The sequence below is a fragment of the Crotalus tigris genome, unplaced genomic scaffold (assembly GCF_016545835.1).
Source record: "Crotalus tigris isolate CLP2741 ecotype Arizona unplaced genomic scaffold, ASM1654583v1 scf7180000017668.6805642782:7212621, whole genome shotgun sequence".
Lineage (NCBI taxonomy): Eukaryota > Metazoa > Chordata > Lepidosauria > Squamata > Viperidae > Crotalus > Crotalus tigris.
This window is the reverse complement of record NW_024096554.1, coordinates 3834120-3847653: the sequence shown is the minus strand read 5'-3', so window position 1 is coordinate 3847653 and position 13534 is coordinate 3834120. Positions and strand designations below refer to the sequence as shown.

The window sequence follows — 13534 nt, the reverse complement described above, 5'->3', positions numbered from 1 at the left end:
CAAAAGGTGCTAAAAAATTTTTAAGTCCACAATGTCCAGATAACATTTGGAAGCAGCTCAAACAGACACCTCCCTATTCCACATAAGAAGGAAGGGGAAGTGCAGCACAATGAGGCTTGCAAGATTCACATCAGCCCAATCAAGTAGACCAGACAATGAAATCAACTCCACAGGTATGCTAAAACTACTTTATTGACAGTGGCTACAATAACAGAATCTTGCAAACCTTATTGTGTTACACTTCCTCCTTATATTTCTGTGAATTAGAGAGTTATCTATCTGAGTTGCTTTCAAATGTTTTCTGGTTTTCAATATACTTTGCAAGAATGCATGGTTTAGTCAAATTGATATGAGCACAACCTGACCACTTTTCCTACACAAAATCTTCTAAACTTTTCATATGTGCAGTGACAAAGTATATCTATCATTTATTCAGATAATTGACATGCCATTATTCCGCTTTCTCACAAAATTAGTCAAAGCAATTTATAATAGCTAAAAAGCATAAAAACCATAATCAATTATTAAGACTATTTTCAACAAGCTTAAAGCAATCATAAAAGTAAAGCAGGCAGCTAATTAGTATATATATCCTTCATGTTACTAATTGGCTGTTATGATTATTTTAAGCTTGTTAAAAATATGTACAAGTCTCTGCAGTTTTCTTGACAAGATTTTTGGAAGCAGTTTGCCATTGCCTGCTTTCTAGGTCTGAGAGAAATGGCTGGCTCAAAATCAGCCTGCTGAGTTTGTGCTTAAGGTGAAACTAGATTTCAGATTTCTTGGTGCCTTAACTACTATACCAAACATTAAGCAAATGCAGAATCAAATATTTCTTTAAAAGAAATAAGTTAACAATCTAACTACGGTTAGCTAAAATGTGTGGCAGGTTCATAATTACAGCCATGTGTATAGTATCAGCAAAAATCTTGATATCAACAGAAATATGTGAGCGTACCAAAATAGTATTTTCATGACTACCACTGGGATAAATAGATTGGTTATAAATGACACAAAGCAAGTTGATTATATGGCTTCACAGATTCAAATAAAATTATATGGAAAATTGCAGATTGTAGGTTTTTCTTGGTGAACGTAAATTATATTGTGCACCATCCGAAATAAGTAGCTTTTCATGCTAAACAATGCCGTGGACGGAAATCTGCAGCCTATCTTACAGATCTGAATGCCCAATTTCCACTCATTTTAATTAACTTATTAGACACCTTTAAAAAAATCCCAAAGCTAAGATGGGAATATAAAGAGGGAACAAGACTCATGATGTGAGGGAACGTTCCTCTCTCGCCAATAATTAGAACATGTGGGGTTACTGTTGAAAAATAGCATCTGTCTCTTTTAGGTCTCCAATGTTATTTTCAGCAAAAATTGTTACATTACATGCCATTATGTTGTAAAGTTTCCCAAAGCTTGACAGGAGAAAGAAGGGTTGATAAAAACTCATAAGAGGTTTTGTTTATTATGTCTGATCAAATAAGAGGATAACATCTCAAAGAAAGGTTTATAGTATAAATGGGTTGGGGTCAGTATAGATAGTATAGATAGATTGTGGCTAGAATTCATGCTTGCATCCTTTAAATACAGCTGGAAATTAATATATTATCTCTTCACTTTGGTGGAATAAAGAGTGAGCTGCCACAGGGAAGGTGAGACTGGAGCTCTGTTATTCCTAGCTTCAGATTGGTTCCCCTTCCAAAACAACTCAGCGACAAATCAGTCAGCTCAGCTGTCAAAGAAAGATGAGTGTGGCAAAAAAGGAGCACCCTCTTGGTTTAGTGACAAAAAGTGCTGGTTTATACTGAGGACACCCAAGTTCCAGTGCACCTTCAGCCATGGAAACTCACCAAATAATTTTGGGAGAATCACTCTCTCAGCACAGAAAAATTCCATGGTAGCCAACTAGAGCATCCCCCCAAAAGTTGGAAATGCATTCCATAAAGGGACTCAAATCAACTGTCCACCTGCCCATCCATCGGCAAGATAACTCTCCCCAAAGTTAAGAGAACAAAACTAAATGTGAAGTTGGTTGAAATGCCAACAAAAGGAAGATCAAATTTGAAAATGGAAGGTTGGGAATTGCAAAGAGAAGAAATCCATTTTTAAAAATCCCCAATGAGATCCCTCCTCCTCCTTCCTAAATGGATCACTTGCACGTGCTATAATTAAGAGTTTGGAAAGAATTCTAGAAGCAGCATTCTGCTTCCTTTATCTCGTTCATGTAAAAACTAGGGCTAAGGAAATGCACATAACACATAATATATAAATATGGTTTCCCTATCTCTTATCTTTTAATTCCCAATTTGGAATTTCTATCACTGTATTATAGCTATAATGGCTGTAAACTTGGGGGGGGGATCACTATGGCTGATAGGAGCTGGAATCCAGAAACAGTTGGAAGGAAATTGGCCACCTCTGCTTAAAAAAAAAAAAATCTGAAATACATTTTGTCACTTGAGAATAATAGCAACTGAAGTTGTAAAAAAAAAAAGTCACATTTATTTCCTCCTGGACTTGTCATAATCAATTTAAAATTCACCCATGTAAAGAAAATCCCCATGGTATTCAATCCACCACAGATTTTAAGAGAACTAAATCCCTCTCCTGCTGCATGTATAATTATACAATAACTCTTTATTAATAAACTATAGGCACATTTTAAAGCATGAGGGCAAATAATTCAATATAAAGGACAGGCTTTTCTACTTACATTTATGAGTCAGGAGGACATCAAAAGAATCTGCCCACCTGGTAGCTTCTTCTGTGGATAATCTTCTATGGGGAAAAAGGGAAAGTCAAGAGCTACGACAATTGCCCAAAAATAATTTATTAAAATTCTATAAATCTGAGGTGGCCATATTCTGTACCTGAAATAGTTTGGACAATATTACAGATCAGTTAATAACTTATTCTTTTGTATCAGAAATGGGCAGAAGATAAACACACAATACAGTCACAAAGTTCTAGACCCCCAATTGTTGAACAACAAGAGATCCTATCATGCCCAACTTTCAATAAATTATGTTGCTCAAACAAAGAAACTGGGAGGAGAGGAACCAGGAGTGGATTTTGTGGTGAATTAATTTTGATCTCAGTTCTGAATAAATTCTTGAACTAAACATGGTTTGTTAGGCCGCCTATCCATGAGAAACTTTTAATGTCTTTGCAGGATCACTCAGCTACTCTTGAAATAAGTCTCACTATTGTTGTTTTGGCACAACAGAGGTTGAAGAGAGAAAATAGGCTTAGAAGCATTCAGTCTCTAATAGTAAGGATTATCAAGACTGTATTATTTCATTTGGGTTTAAGTGGGTCATCTTAAAGCTCTTGTAAAATAAAAATTTGCAACAATGAAATTGCCCATCTTTGTTCTACATTATCTCTTATACAAGAACTGAAGCTTGTTGAATTCCAAAAGAGATTTATGAAGGAGAAAGAGACAAGATACATACCAATATCTCACGCTAGCACTTTACTTATCATGAATCCAACTACTCTTTTCCAAAGCCTCTATGTTCATCCACCACCTCTTGGGTCATCCTTTCAAAGATATTTCCTTACCAAGTTCCTCAATGTTTTCAACATTGACAGAACATCTAATGCATCGAAAAGGTGGGATACATTCAAAGATGTATCTGCCTTGAAAATAGACCATGTTTAATTGTATAACTCAGTCAAATATTACCACAGGAAATGTTTTGTGACAGTGGTTCTCAACCTATGGTCCATTAACCTCTAGGGGGAAGTGATGTTATCACAGGGGGTCCACGAAGGCTTGAAGAAAAGTTATGATTTAAATCTTAAGTTTTGGTGGTCCGTGGCCGTGGTCTGTGGCCACAAAAGGTATCTAAAGGGGGTCCACAGTGGAAAAAAAGGTTGAGAAACACTATTTTATGACATTTTATATGGCATATGTTTTATAAAATTTGCCAAATTTCAATTCCATGGGAATCATGAGTGCTGAATTTTGGATGCATTCTGTAAGTTAACCCATTTAAAGTATAAAGCTATATTTGCTATTAAATTGTTTATCAGAATGTCCATATCATTCCCCTTGTGGATATCAGGAGTGTGTGGAAGGGGGGGACAATGATGACACATGCATTATGACAGTATGCAAATAACTCCTATCAATGCACGTACTTAATTGTAGTGCTCGCATGAGAGCATTCCTACACACATCTCATCATTTTGATACTATTTTTCCTCTATAGTCCTTCTTGCCAGTTATTGCAATTCTCCCTATCTTGGTAAATTTCCAATTGTCTTCTTGAAAATGGTATATAGGAAGCCATGCTTGCTATGGTCAGTGGAAATCGGTAAATATTTTTTATTCTCATTCCTTAAATCATTAAGTATTCATCTTTTTAAAGATTCCTCCTGTGTCTCCTGAAAATGGTCAATCAGTAGGTCCTTGGCAAAGGGAAAAAAAAATGGAGAAAGGGATCCCTGCCTGAAAGCAAAGGCCCCAACTTACTTCAAAGCTCGAGTTGGTTTATCCGGAAGGATGGCTGTGAAGTCGCTGCATGAGTCTGACTTGTGAGACAGACAGCCCAGGCGAGTCCTCATCCCTCTGTTTCTGCAGTCGGTCATACACGATAGGGGAGCAAATGGGAGAGAAGGAAAAGGGATAACAATTAACATTAGTGCATAAGAACACAAGAAGGATCTGTGCTTCATCAGTCACTGGTTCCATTTATCTCTGTATTCTCTGTTAAATACTGGCTGGCCAGATGCTTTCTAAAAGCCCACAGGAAGAGCAACGAAGTCATTTTGTATTGTTCATTTACTTGAAAGTGGTAAACAATTCCAAAAGAGCATCTTTGCCTACATCAGCCTCACAGAAACTTAGGATCTTCAGGGACTTCAGTTGTATAATACATTAAGCTGCAAAGCTGATACGTTTTACATGTGCTTCACAAAATCATGTTTACAGTGGCTTTTACTTTAAGCCCTAAAACCTCATCCCTAATGCTTGCTCCAGGTTATTGTTTTTTTATACTATTGCTATAATTAAAAAAACCCTCATCTATTTGACCTCTTTATTGTGTATCTTTATAACTGCTTTAAATCTCTGTGGCATTGTTGAAGTAAGAGATAGAGAGATGCATGCACGTGTATATTTTTAACTAATCAACCAACCAACCAACTAAACAGAAATTCCATTTAAATACTAGCTTTATTTAAAGTGTTAACTTTCAAAAGGCACCACCTCTTGTCTCCTGGCAACAAATTCCATACATTAGTCACCGAGAAAAAAAAGGTTTTCTTTTGTCTCTTCTAATTTATTTTACTGCCAATCAATTTCACTGAGATATTTGCTGCAGGAATGGGCTAAAACAGGTCTTAAAAACAATTTTAGGAAGATAGCCTTATAAGTAGGAAGATATATTTGATGCTGTCTTTTCCTTCTGAGAATATATGGAATATATGGAAAGCCAACCCAGGCACCAATCAGAGCTACTTAGGTTCAGTAAGCTGACTATGTTATATAACTTTGACTTGTCTCATTGTATTTATAATAAAACTGATACATCACTCATTAAAGGTAAAGGTTTCTCCTGCCCAGTCATGTCCAACTCTAGGGGTCAGTGCTCATTTCCATTTCTTATCTGAGAGAGCCAGCATTATCTGAGGACATTTCCATGGTCATGTGGCCAGCATGACTATAAGCCAAGGTGCATGGAATGCTGTTACCTTCCCACTGAAGTGGTACCTATTTATCTATTTGCATTTGCATTCTTTCAAACTGCTAGGTCACGGGTCGGCAACCCGCGGCTCCGGAGCCGCATGCGGCTCTTTGAGCCACCTCCTGCGGCTCCGGAGCCTTCTCCGCCATTTTCATAGAGAGAGAGACAGACAGAGACAGAGAGGCACTTGTGCTTCCCTTCTATCTCTCTCTCTCTCACACACATGCAGATTTGCCCCTTGCTCCCGATTGGCCCTGCAGCCAGATGCCCTGCCCCCTGGTGGCCAGGAAGGGCCTTTCCGGGGCTGGCCCAGTCCGAGGTGCATGTGGCCAGAGAGCCGCGCGGGGAAGCCCCAGGATCGATGCTGGGAGCGGCCCAGCAGAGCCTCCGTTGAAAGGGCCAGCCCTCCCGCAAGCTGCGGCCCTAGTGGGCCAAGCAGGAGCAGACCCGGAGATGGAGGGTGAGTGGGGAGGAGGGAGGGGGCTTACCTGCACCAGGCGGAGGGGCAGCCGAGCCGGCCTCGTGTCTCCCTGGGCTGGGCAGCAGGCCTGGCGGGGCCAGCGGCCGGCAGGGGCATTGGTTCCTGCCCTTCCCCAGGCCAGGCGGTAGGCCCAGCGGGGGCAGCAGCCGGCGGGGGCATCGGTTCCTGCCCCTCCCCGGGCCGCTGAGCCAGCCTCGCGTCGTCCCGGGCTGGGCGGCAGTGGCGGCCGGCAGAGGCATTGGTTTTTGGCCGTCCCCGGGCCGCTGAGCTGACTTCGCATCTTCCCGAGCTGGGCGGCAGGGGCATTGGTTTGTAGCCGTCCCCGGGCCGCTGAGCCGGCCTCGTGTCTCCCCGGGCGGCAGATGGCGGGGATATTGGTTTCTGGCCGTCCCCGGGGCGCTGAGCCTGCCTCGCGCCTCCCCGGGCTGGGCGGCAGTGGCGGCCGGCAGGGGCATGGGTTTTTGGCCGTCCCCAGGGCGCTGAGCCAGCCTCGCATCTTCCCGGGCCGTGCGGCAGGCGGCGGGGGCATTGGTTTGTAGCCGTCCCCGGGCCGCTGAGCCGGCCTCGTGTCTCCCCGGGCGGCAGATGGCGGGGATATTGGTTTCTGGCCGTCCCCGGGGCGCTGAGCCTGCCTCGCGCCTCCCCGGGCTGGGCGGCAGTGGTAGCCGGCAGGGGCATTGGTTTTTGGCCGTCCCCAGGGCGCTGAGCCAGCCTCGCATCTTCCCCGGCCGTGCGGCAGGCGGCGGGGGCATTGGTTTGTAGCCATCCCCAGGCCGCTGAGCAAGCCTCGCATCTTCCCGGGCTGGGCGGCAGTGGCGGCCGGCAGGGGCATTGGGTTTTGGCCGTCCCCGGGCCACTGAGCCAGCCTGGCATCTTCCCGGGCCGTGCGGCAGGCGGCGGGGGCATTGGTTTGTAGCCGTCCCCGGGCCGCTGAGCCAGCCTTGTTTTTTCCCGGGCCAGGCAGCAAGTGGCGGGGACATTTGTTTGTAGCCGTCCCCGGGGCGCTGAGCCTGCCTCGCGTCTCCCCGGGCTGGGCGGCAGTGGCGGCCGGCAGGGGCATTGGATTTTGGCCGTCCCCGGGGCGCTGAGCCTGCCTCGCGTCTCCCCGGGCTGGGCGGCAGTGGCGGCCGGCAGGGGCATTGGGTTTTGGCCGTCCCCGGGCCACTGAGCCAGCCTTGCATCTTCCCGGGCCGTGCGGCAGGCGGCAGGGGCATTGGTTTGTAGCTGTCCCCGGGCCGCTGAGCCAGCCTTGTTTTTTCCTGGGCCAGGCAGCAAGTGGCGGGGACATTTGTTTGTAGCCGTCCCCGGGGCGCTGAGCCTGCCTCGTGTCTCCCCGGGCTGGGCGGCAGTGGCGGCCGGCAGGGGCATTGGATTTTGGCCGTCCCCGGGGCGCTGAGCCTGCCTCGCGTCTCCCCGGGCTGGGCGGCAGTGCGGCCGACAGGGGCATTGGGTTTTGGCCGTCCCCGGGGCGCTAAGCCTGCCTTGTGTTTCCCCAGGCCAGGCAGCAAGCCCGGCGGGCAGTGGGGGCATCGGTTCCTGCTCGTCCCCGGGCCGCTGAGCCGGTCAAATCAACGGACGTGGAGGTACTGCAGCTGGCTTTTTGATTCGCCGCAGACCTCCATTGACTTCCATGGGGATTCTTGGCAATGAATGGGGCTGATTGAAATCGCTTCAAGAAGCAAGCTGCAGAGACACAGAGAGCTGCAAATGATCTCCACAGGAGATGCAGCAAGGGCAGGAGACGAGAAAGAGTCCGCTATGTCTGTGCACAAGCCCCGAAAGCTTTCTTCCTCTCCCTGCCTTTCTTGCTGGCCCTCTGATGTAAGCATCTGCTGGGTTTCCTCAACCTCCCCCCCCCCGTTTTATTTTAATCCCACCATCGCCTCCCTCTTTCGCAAAGTTGACATTCCTAGGACTCGTAGCTCGCTTCGCTCCTGGAGTCACTTGGCAAAGTTTGAAGGAGAGGCTGCCTGCTCCCACCTCCCACGGAGCAGAACTGCTGCTTCCTCACCTCCCAGCGAAAGAACCCCAGAGAGCTGGAAGGCGTCCTTTCTCCCACTTTCCGCTTCCCATCCTCCCTTTTCCAAGCACCCCTCCCAGAGCAAACCAGAAGCCTCAACTCCAGCCTCCTGCAGCAGGCTGAGATAGGCGAGCCCGAGCGACCGTCTTCTGCTGCCTCAGAACATTCACTGCAGCAGCTCGTTCTCTCCGTCGGCTTCCTCCTCCGCTCCCTGGGAACCTTCGCGCCAAAAGGCAGCAAGAAGAAAGTCCCAGAGAGGGAGAGCGCGGGGTGAGGGGAGAGCAGTCTTTTCCGAAGGGAAGAGAAGCCAGGACTGCAGAGCCCGTTCATACCAGAGCTGGATGGGGGGCAGGGCAGGCGCACGTTTTGCCTTAAGCTCCTCTCTTCAATCAAGCCCTGTGTTCTGTGCGCATGCGCGTGCGCGCGCGTGTGCGCGCGCACATTTTGCGGCTCCCAGGATTTTTTTTTTGTGAGGGAAATGGATCCAAGTGGCTCTTTCACTGTTGCAGGTTGCTGACCCCTGTGCTAGGTTATCAGGAGCTGGAGCAAGTAACAGGAACTCACTCCATCATGCAGTGTTCAGATCTCGAACCCAGACTATCAGCTTTCCAGCTGACAAGCTCAGTGTCTTTAACTGCTGACTCATCACTCGTTGGGGCACTGAAAAACCTTCAGTGGGTTAAGAAATAGGCTACTGAGGAACTAACTAAAACGAAATAAATTATAGCGATTTCTACATGCTGATGAGAGCAGAAAGTTCCTTCTTATTGTAGGGACTCTTTCAACTTTTCTAATTCTTGAATTGACCAGTAGAAAAGAAGAAAGGCTTGTTCTTAGCAGCTTCTCAGAGCAGATGGAATAGACCTAAACTATAGCAAGATACATTTCAGCTGAATGACAGGAACACTTTCTAAAGTAAGAATATTGGAGAATAGAATTTGACAATCAAATAAATAAAGCTAGGCATCATCTATTAGAGATGATCTGCCTCTGTTTATATCTCAGATTTCTTGGCCTAAAAAGACCCCTCCAAGCTACTATCACATTTTTCTAAGAAATAAATTGAAGACTAGGGGAAGTCAAGTCTACTTGCAAATCTTACTTCTCCCTGTGTTTGTGTGCATTTTACATGTGTGCATACACCTCTCTGGACTGTTGCCTGCAGGAAATAGAACCCTAATTCTATTACTTCCAATAGTTTTTCTTAAAGGAAGCATTGAAGGAGAGGGAAGGGAAGTATGCCTTGTACTGCACATTGTAAAGGATGCAAAGCATTAAAGAAAACTGGATACAGGTGTTAAGTCTTCTCAGTAATGGCGAATGATGAAGACACATCTTACAAGGAACTTCTCTTTATTTCGTTTCCAGCCAAAGCTCCAACAACGAGCAGAGGCACGCAGGCCTCCTTTTATACGCCCAGGCTCAGGACACAACACCCCTCCCCCCTAGATTGAATCATTTCTGACATCTTCAACATTCTTCTTTGGGAAGAGTGTCCTACAGCCTCACAGTCAGCATGGAAAGAATACCCGAGGTTGATTCCCTCCAAAAGCTTCTCCCCCATTGTTTTGGTGATATATACATATATACCCGAAATCATAAATAAAACAAAATAACAACGTTAATCAATGACTTTAAGAGCATTACCCCTGGAACTGGACAGCAACTTCCAAAATCTGAAAGATATTTGGGCGGGCACTTGGCCCTTTGCGACCTCCTCGGCCCGGGAGAGTTTGCTTGGTTCCCTTTCTCGTCCACCAGGCTGGGTGAGCCAAGATGTTGCTGCCCACTTGTCACAGGTGAACTTGGTGCTGTTGCCTGACCCACCTGTTCACCTGCCAGTCTCAGCAGGTCAGGACTTTGCTGCCCCACATACCTTGTTGTCCTGCCCATCTTCTGGCTGACTGGACCCTCTTAGCCCAAGCCAGCATCCCTTGGAGGGGTGTTATTCCCCAGGTCCACAAGGGACCTTTCTTGGGAGCACTGTCCCTCGAACCCAAGGCCAGCAGATGGGGATTCCGGGGTAGCTACGGGGCCCCAGTACCCGGTGGACCCCAAGTTCATGCCTGAGGTGCCAGAGTCAGGCGTAGCCTCTCTGTTTGCCCCCTTTCCAAAGGACTTCCTTCTGGGAGCAACTGCAGAATTTGGCCAGTCCCCTTGCTGTGTCGCCAGTTCTCTTGTAGGTTGTGAGTTGTGTGGATACCCCCGGTCAGTCTCCCTGTCTGTTGTGTATGAATAATGTGGATACCCTCAGTGTGACTCCCTGGCTGGAGTAAGTGTGAGTGTGAGGCATGACCCTCTACCCCATGAATTCCTGTTCCGAGCACTTGCAGAACCTTGTGATGGGGAACCGATGGCCTCATCAACGGCCAGTGAAGGCTGCTGATATTGATCCCCAGAATGCATATTATAACCATCCTTCCCCCCCCCCCCAGAGCAGAGCCAGGAGTGGAAGGGTAAGAGTCCAGCCTCGCATGCAGCTGATCTATGTGCCGCCAAAGAATGCAGCCGTCTTCCAAGGTCACCTCATAGGACAAAGGACCAGAGACCTTGCAGACCACAGCTGGTATCCAGAGATGACCAGGCCTGTAGTTCCGAGTCCAGACCAGAGCACTCATTTGCATCTAAGGGCACTCGGTGCCCTTAGATGCGACACCTGAGATGCCATCCGGTCAGGGTACAGTCTGTCTAACTTAGTGATGAGCCGGCGACCCCAGCGAAGTTCAGCAAGGCTCTTCCCTGTGGCTGTGCAAGGTGTGGTGTGATGTGCAAGAAGAAAGTCTGCTAACAACTTAATGGGATTACTACCCTACTACCCCTTTAAAGGCATCCCTTGAAAGGGACAACTCGTGCCTCTTTTGCCAGTAACTTTGGAACTCAGTATCTGGGCACGTGTCAGGCCATCCTGACAACACCCATGTCAGCACGCGTGTAAGCGTGTGATCAGTGGCAGTTTCTGCAGCCACATCCTTAGCATTGAGGGGAGATTCAGGCAGCTCTTGAATGGACAGAATATTAATGGCTGGAGCAGAATCAGGCTCCAAATTTGGCAGGGGTAATCTACTCAGGCCATCTGCATGACCCATTTCCTTTCCAGGTTTGTGAATCAACGTGTAGTCATATGCTGACAGGAAAATGGAGCAACGCAGCATATGAGGAGACAGGATATGTGGAGTTTGTTTGGTAGTGGTAAACAACCCCAACAAGGGCTTATGGTCAGTGTAGACCATGAAGTGGTGGCCGTATATGAAATCATGAAACTTCTTAATGCCAGCCACAATAGCCAATGCTTCCCTGTCAATTTGAGCGTAATTATGCTCTGCAGAAGACAGGGTCCTGGAATAATAGGCCACAGGGACCTGTATCACATCAGCCTTCAGGTGGCTAAGTACAGCTCCCACCCCATATGGAGATGCATCGCAGGCAATGCAAACAGGTAGCTGTTCATTGAAGTGAGCTAGCACTGCATTAGAAGTAAGCAAGGCTTTAACCTCATTGAAACTTTTTTCATGGACTTTGGTCCACTGCCAACAGGCTTGTTTGTCTAAGAGCCTGTACAAGGGCTCAGCTATTGCCGCTTTATGTGGCAGAAATGCATGGTAAAAGTTTAATAGCCCCCAAAAGGCTTGTAACTCACCCTTAGACTTAGGGCTTGGGGCCTGCTGAATAGCTTTCAATTTAGCTTCCGAAGGGTGAATGCCTTGAGCGTCTATCCTGAATCCCAAGAAGTCAGTAGAATTGACTCCTATCTTACACTTGTCCTTCTTCAACTTAAGGCCTGCTCTTCTAAAATGAAGCAAGACAGCCCTTAATCTCTCTGCCAAGTTTTGAGATGATTCCCCACTAATGAGGACATGATCAAAATATGGGCAGACTCCAGGAATACCTCGCAATGTGTTCTCCATGACACTTTGGAATATGCCAGGGGCTACATTCACCCCAAATTGCAATCTCTTTACTTTGAAAGCTCCTCTATGGGTTACAATTGTCTGAGCTTCAGCAGCTGCCTCATCAACCGGCAACTATTGATAGGCCTGTGCCAGGTCAAGCTTCGCAAAAATGCACCCCCCCCTCTTGAGGGAAGCCAGGATGTGGCTTACTATAGGTACTGGATAAGCGTGCTGCTGCAGTACCTTGTTTAGTGTGCACTTGTAGTCTGCACATATACGTATGTCCCCATTAGCTGTTAGAGGCGTTACTATGGGGGTTTCCCATGGACTAGAATCTACAGGTTCTAAGATGCTCTGCTGGAGCAATTTGTCCAGTTCAGCATCAATCTTGCCCTTGAGGGCAAAAGATACCCTCCTAGGCTTGACCCTAATGGGCATTATGTTTGGGTCTAATCGTAATGAAACTCGAGGCCCCTTGTAGGATCCAAGCTCAGAGCTAAACAATCTGTAAATTCCTTGCAGACTTCCGCCAGGCTCCACGTTTGCAAATTGTGCAGCCCTGTAACCTGGATTCCCAGAGCCTCGAACCAATCGAGTCCTATAAGACTCATGCGTTCATCCCCAACAACCAACACATCTAAGGGACCTTCAAAATCTTTGTACTGTACCTTAAGGATGGCCTTCCCCTTAACACACACCTTAGAATTCTGAAAGTCTGTGAGTATTACATTGGATGGCCTGAGTTTAACTCGAAGGCCACTGCTGCTACAAATTTTCCTGAATGTGTTGAGGGAAATAATGGAGAGAGCAGACCCAGTGTCCAACTCCTTACTTTAAGGGACAGTTTCTTCTTTAGGGGTTTATGTGTGCCTGTCCTTAAAACACTTCTGCGCATTGCACAGATACCCACCCTATTTTGGCTGGGGACCCTGGTACCTTTCAGATGCAATTCTTCACGCAATTTTGCCTTCTGACGACCCAAACAGACAGATGCGATGTGGCCTTGTCTGCCGCACGCTCTTCAAATGGCAGAACAGAACCTGCAGTCAGCTTGTTTGTGGTGTCCTCCGCCCCCAAAGTATTGAAGAGCTGTTGGGGCCTTCTCTGTGCGTTCCTTCTGTCTCCTTCCGGCTGCCTGGTGAAGCTTATCCACCTCTTCTTCAGGATCTTCCTCCGAATCTTCTTGCACGTTCTCCTGGTGGACGGGGACTGTCTCTGGAGAGCTTCTGGTGGGACGCAGACTCTTTACTGCCCCGCCTGCTGCTTCCTCTGCTGTAACCTCTCGCAGAGCATCTTGGAAAAAGACATCTTCCTTAGTGAAGATTTTCTGCTGTAAGTCTCTGTTCCTTAACCTGCATACAAAACAATCGCGCAGCCTTTCTTCCAAGTCTTTAAACTCACACGGTCTGGCTGCTCGCCTCAAGTTCACAATAAAGTC

General features: G+C 47.0%; 1 protein-coding gene across 4 annotated transcripts in view; it reads right to left on the bottom strand.

Moving 5' to 3' along the window:
- RGS8 (regulator of G protein signaling 8) overlaps window positions 1-13534 on the bottom strand; it is a 48593-nt gene that overhangs the window by 20661 nt on the left and 14398 nt on the right. For 3 of the 4 annotated variants that reach the window (XM_039337113.1, XM_039337111.1, XM_039337112.1), the window contains exons 3-4: window positions 4493-4594; window positions 2726-2790 (exon numbers count right to left, since the gene is read on the bottom strand). In XM_039337113.1, coding sequence (XP_039193047.1) covers window positions 2726-2790; window positions 4493-4584 — 157 coding nt within the window. In that variant the 5' untranslated portion in view covers window positions 4585-4594. Of the gene's footprint in view, window positions 1-2725; window positions 2791-4492; window positions 4623-13534 lie in introns of all 4 variants that reach the window. The other variant, XM_039337110.1, reaches the window with a different exon arrangement.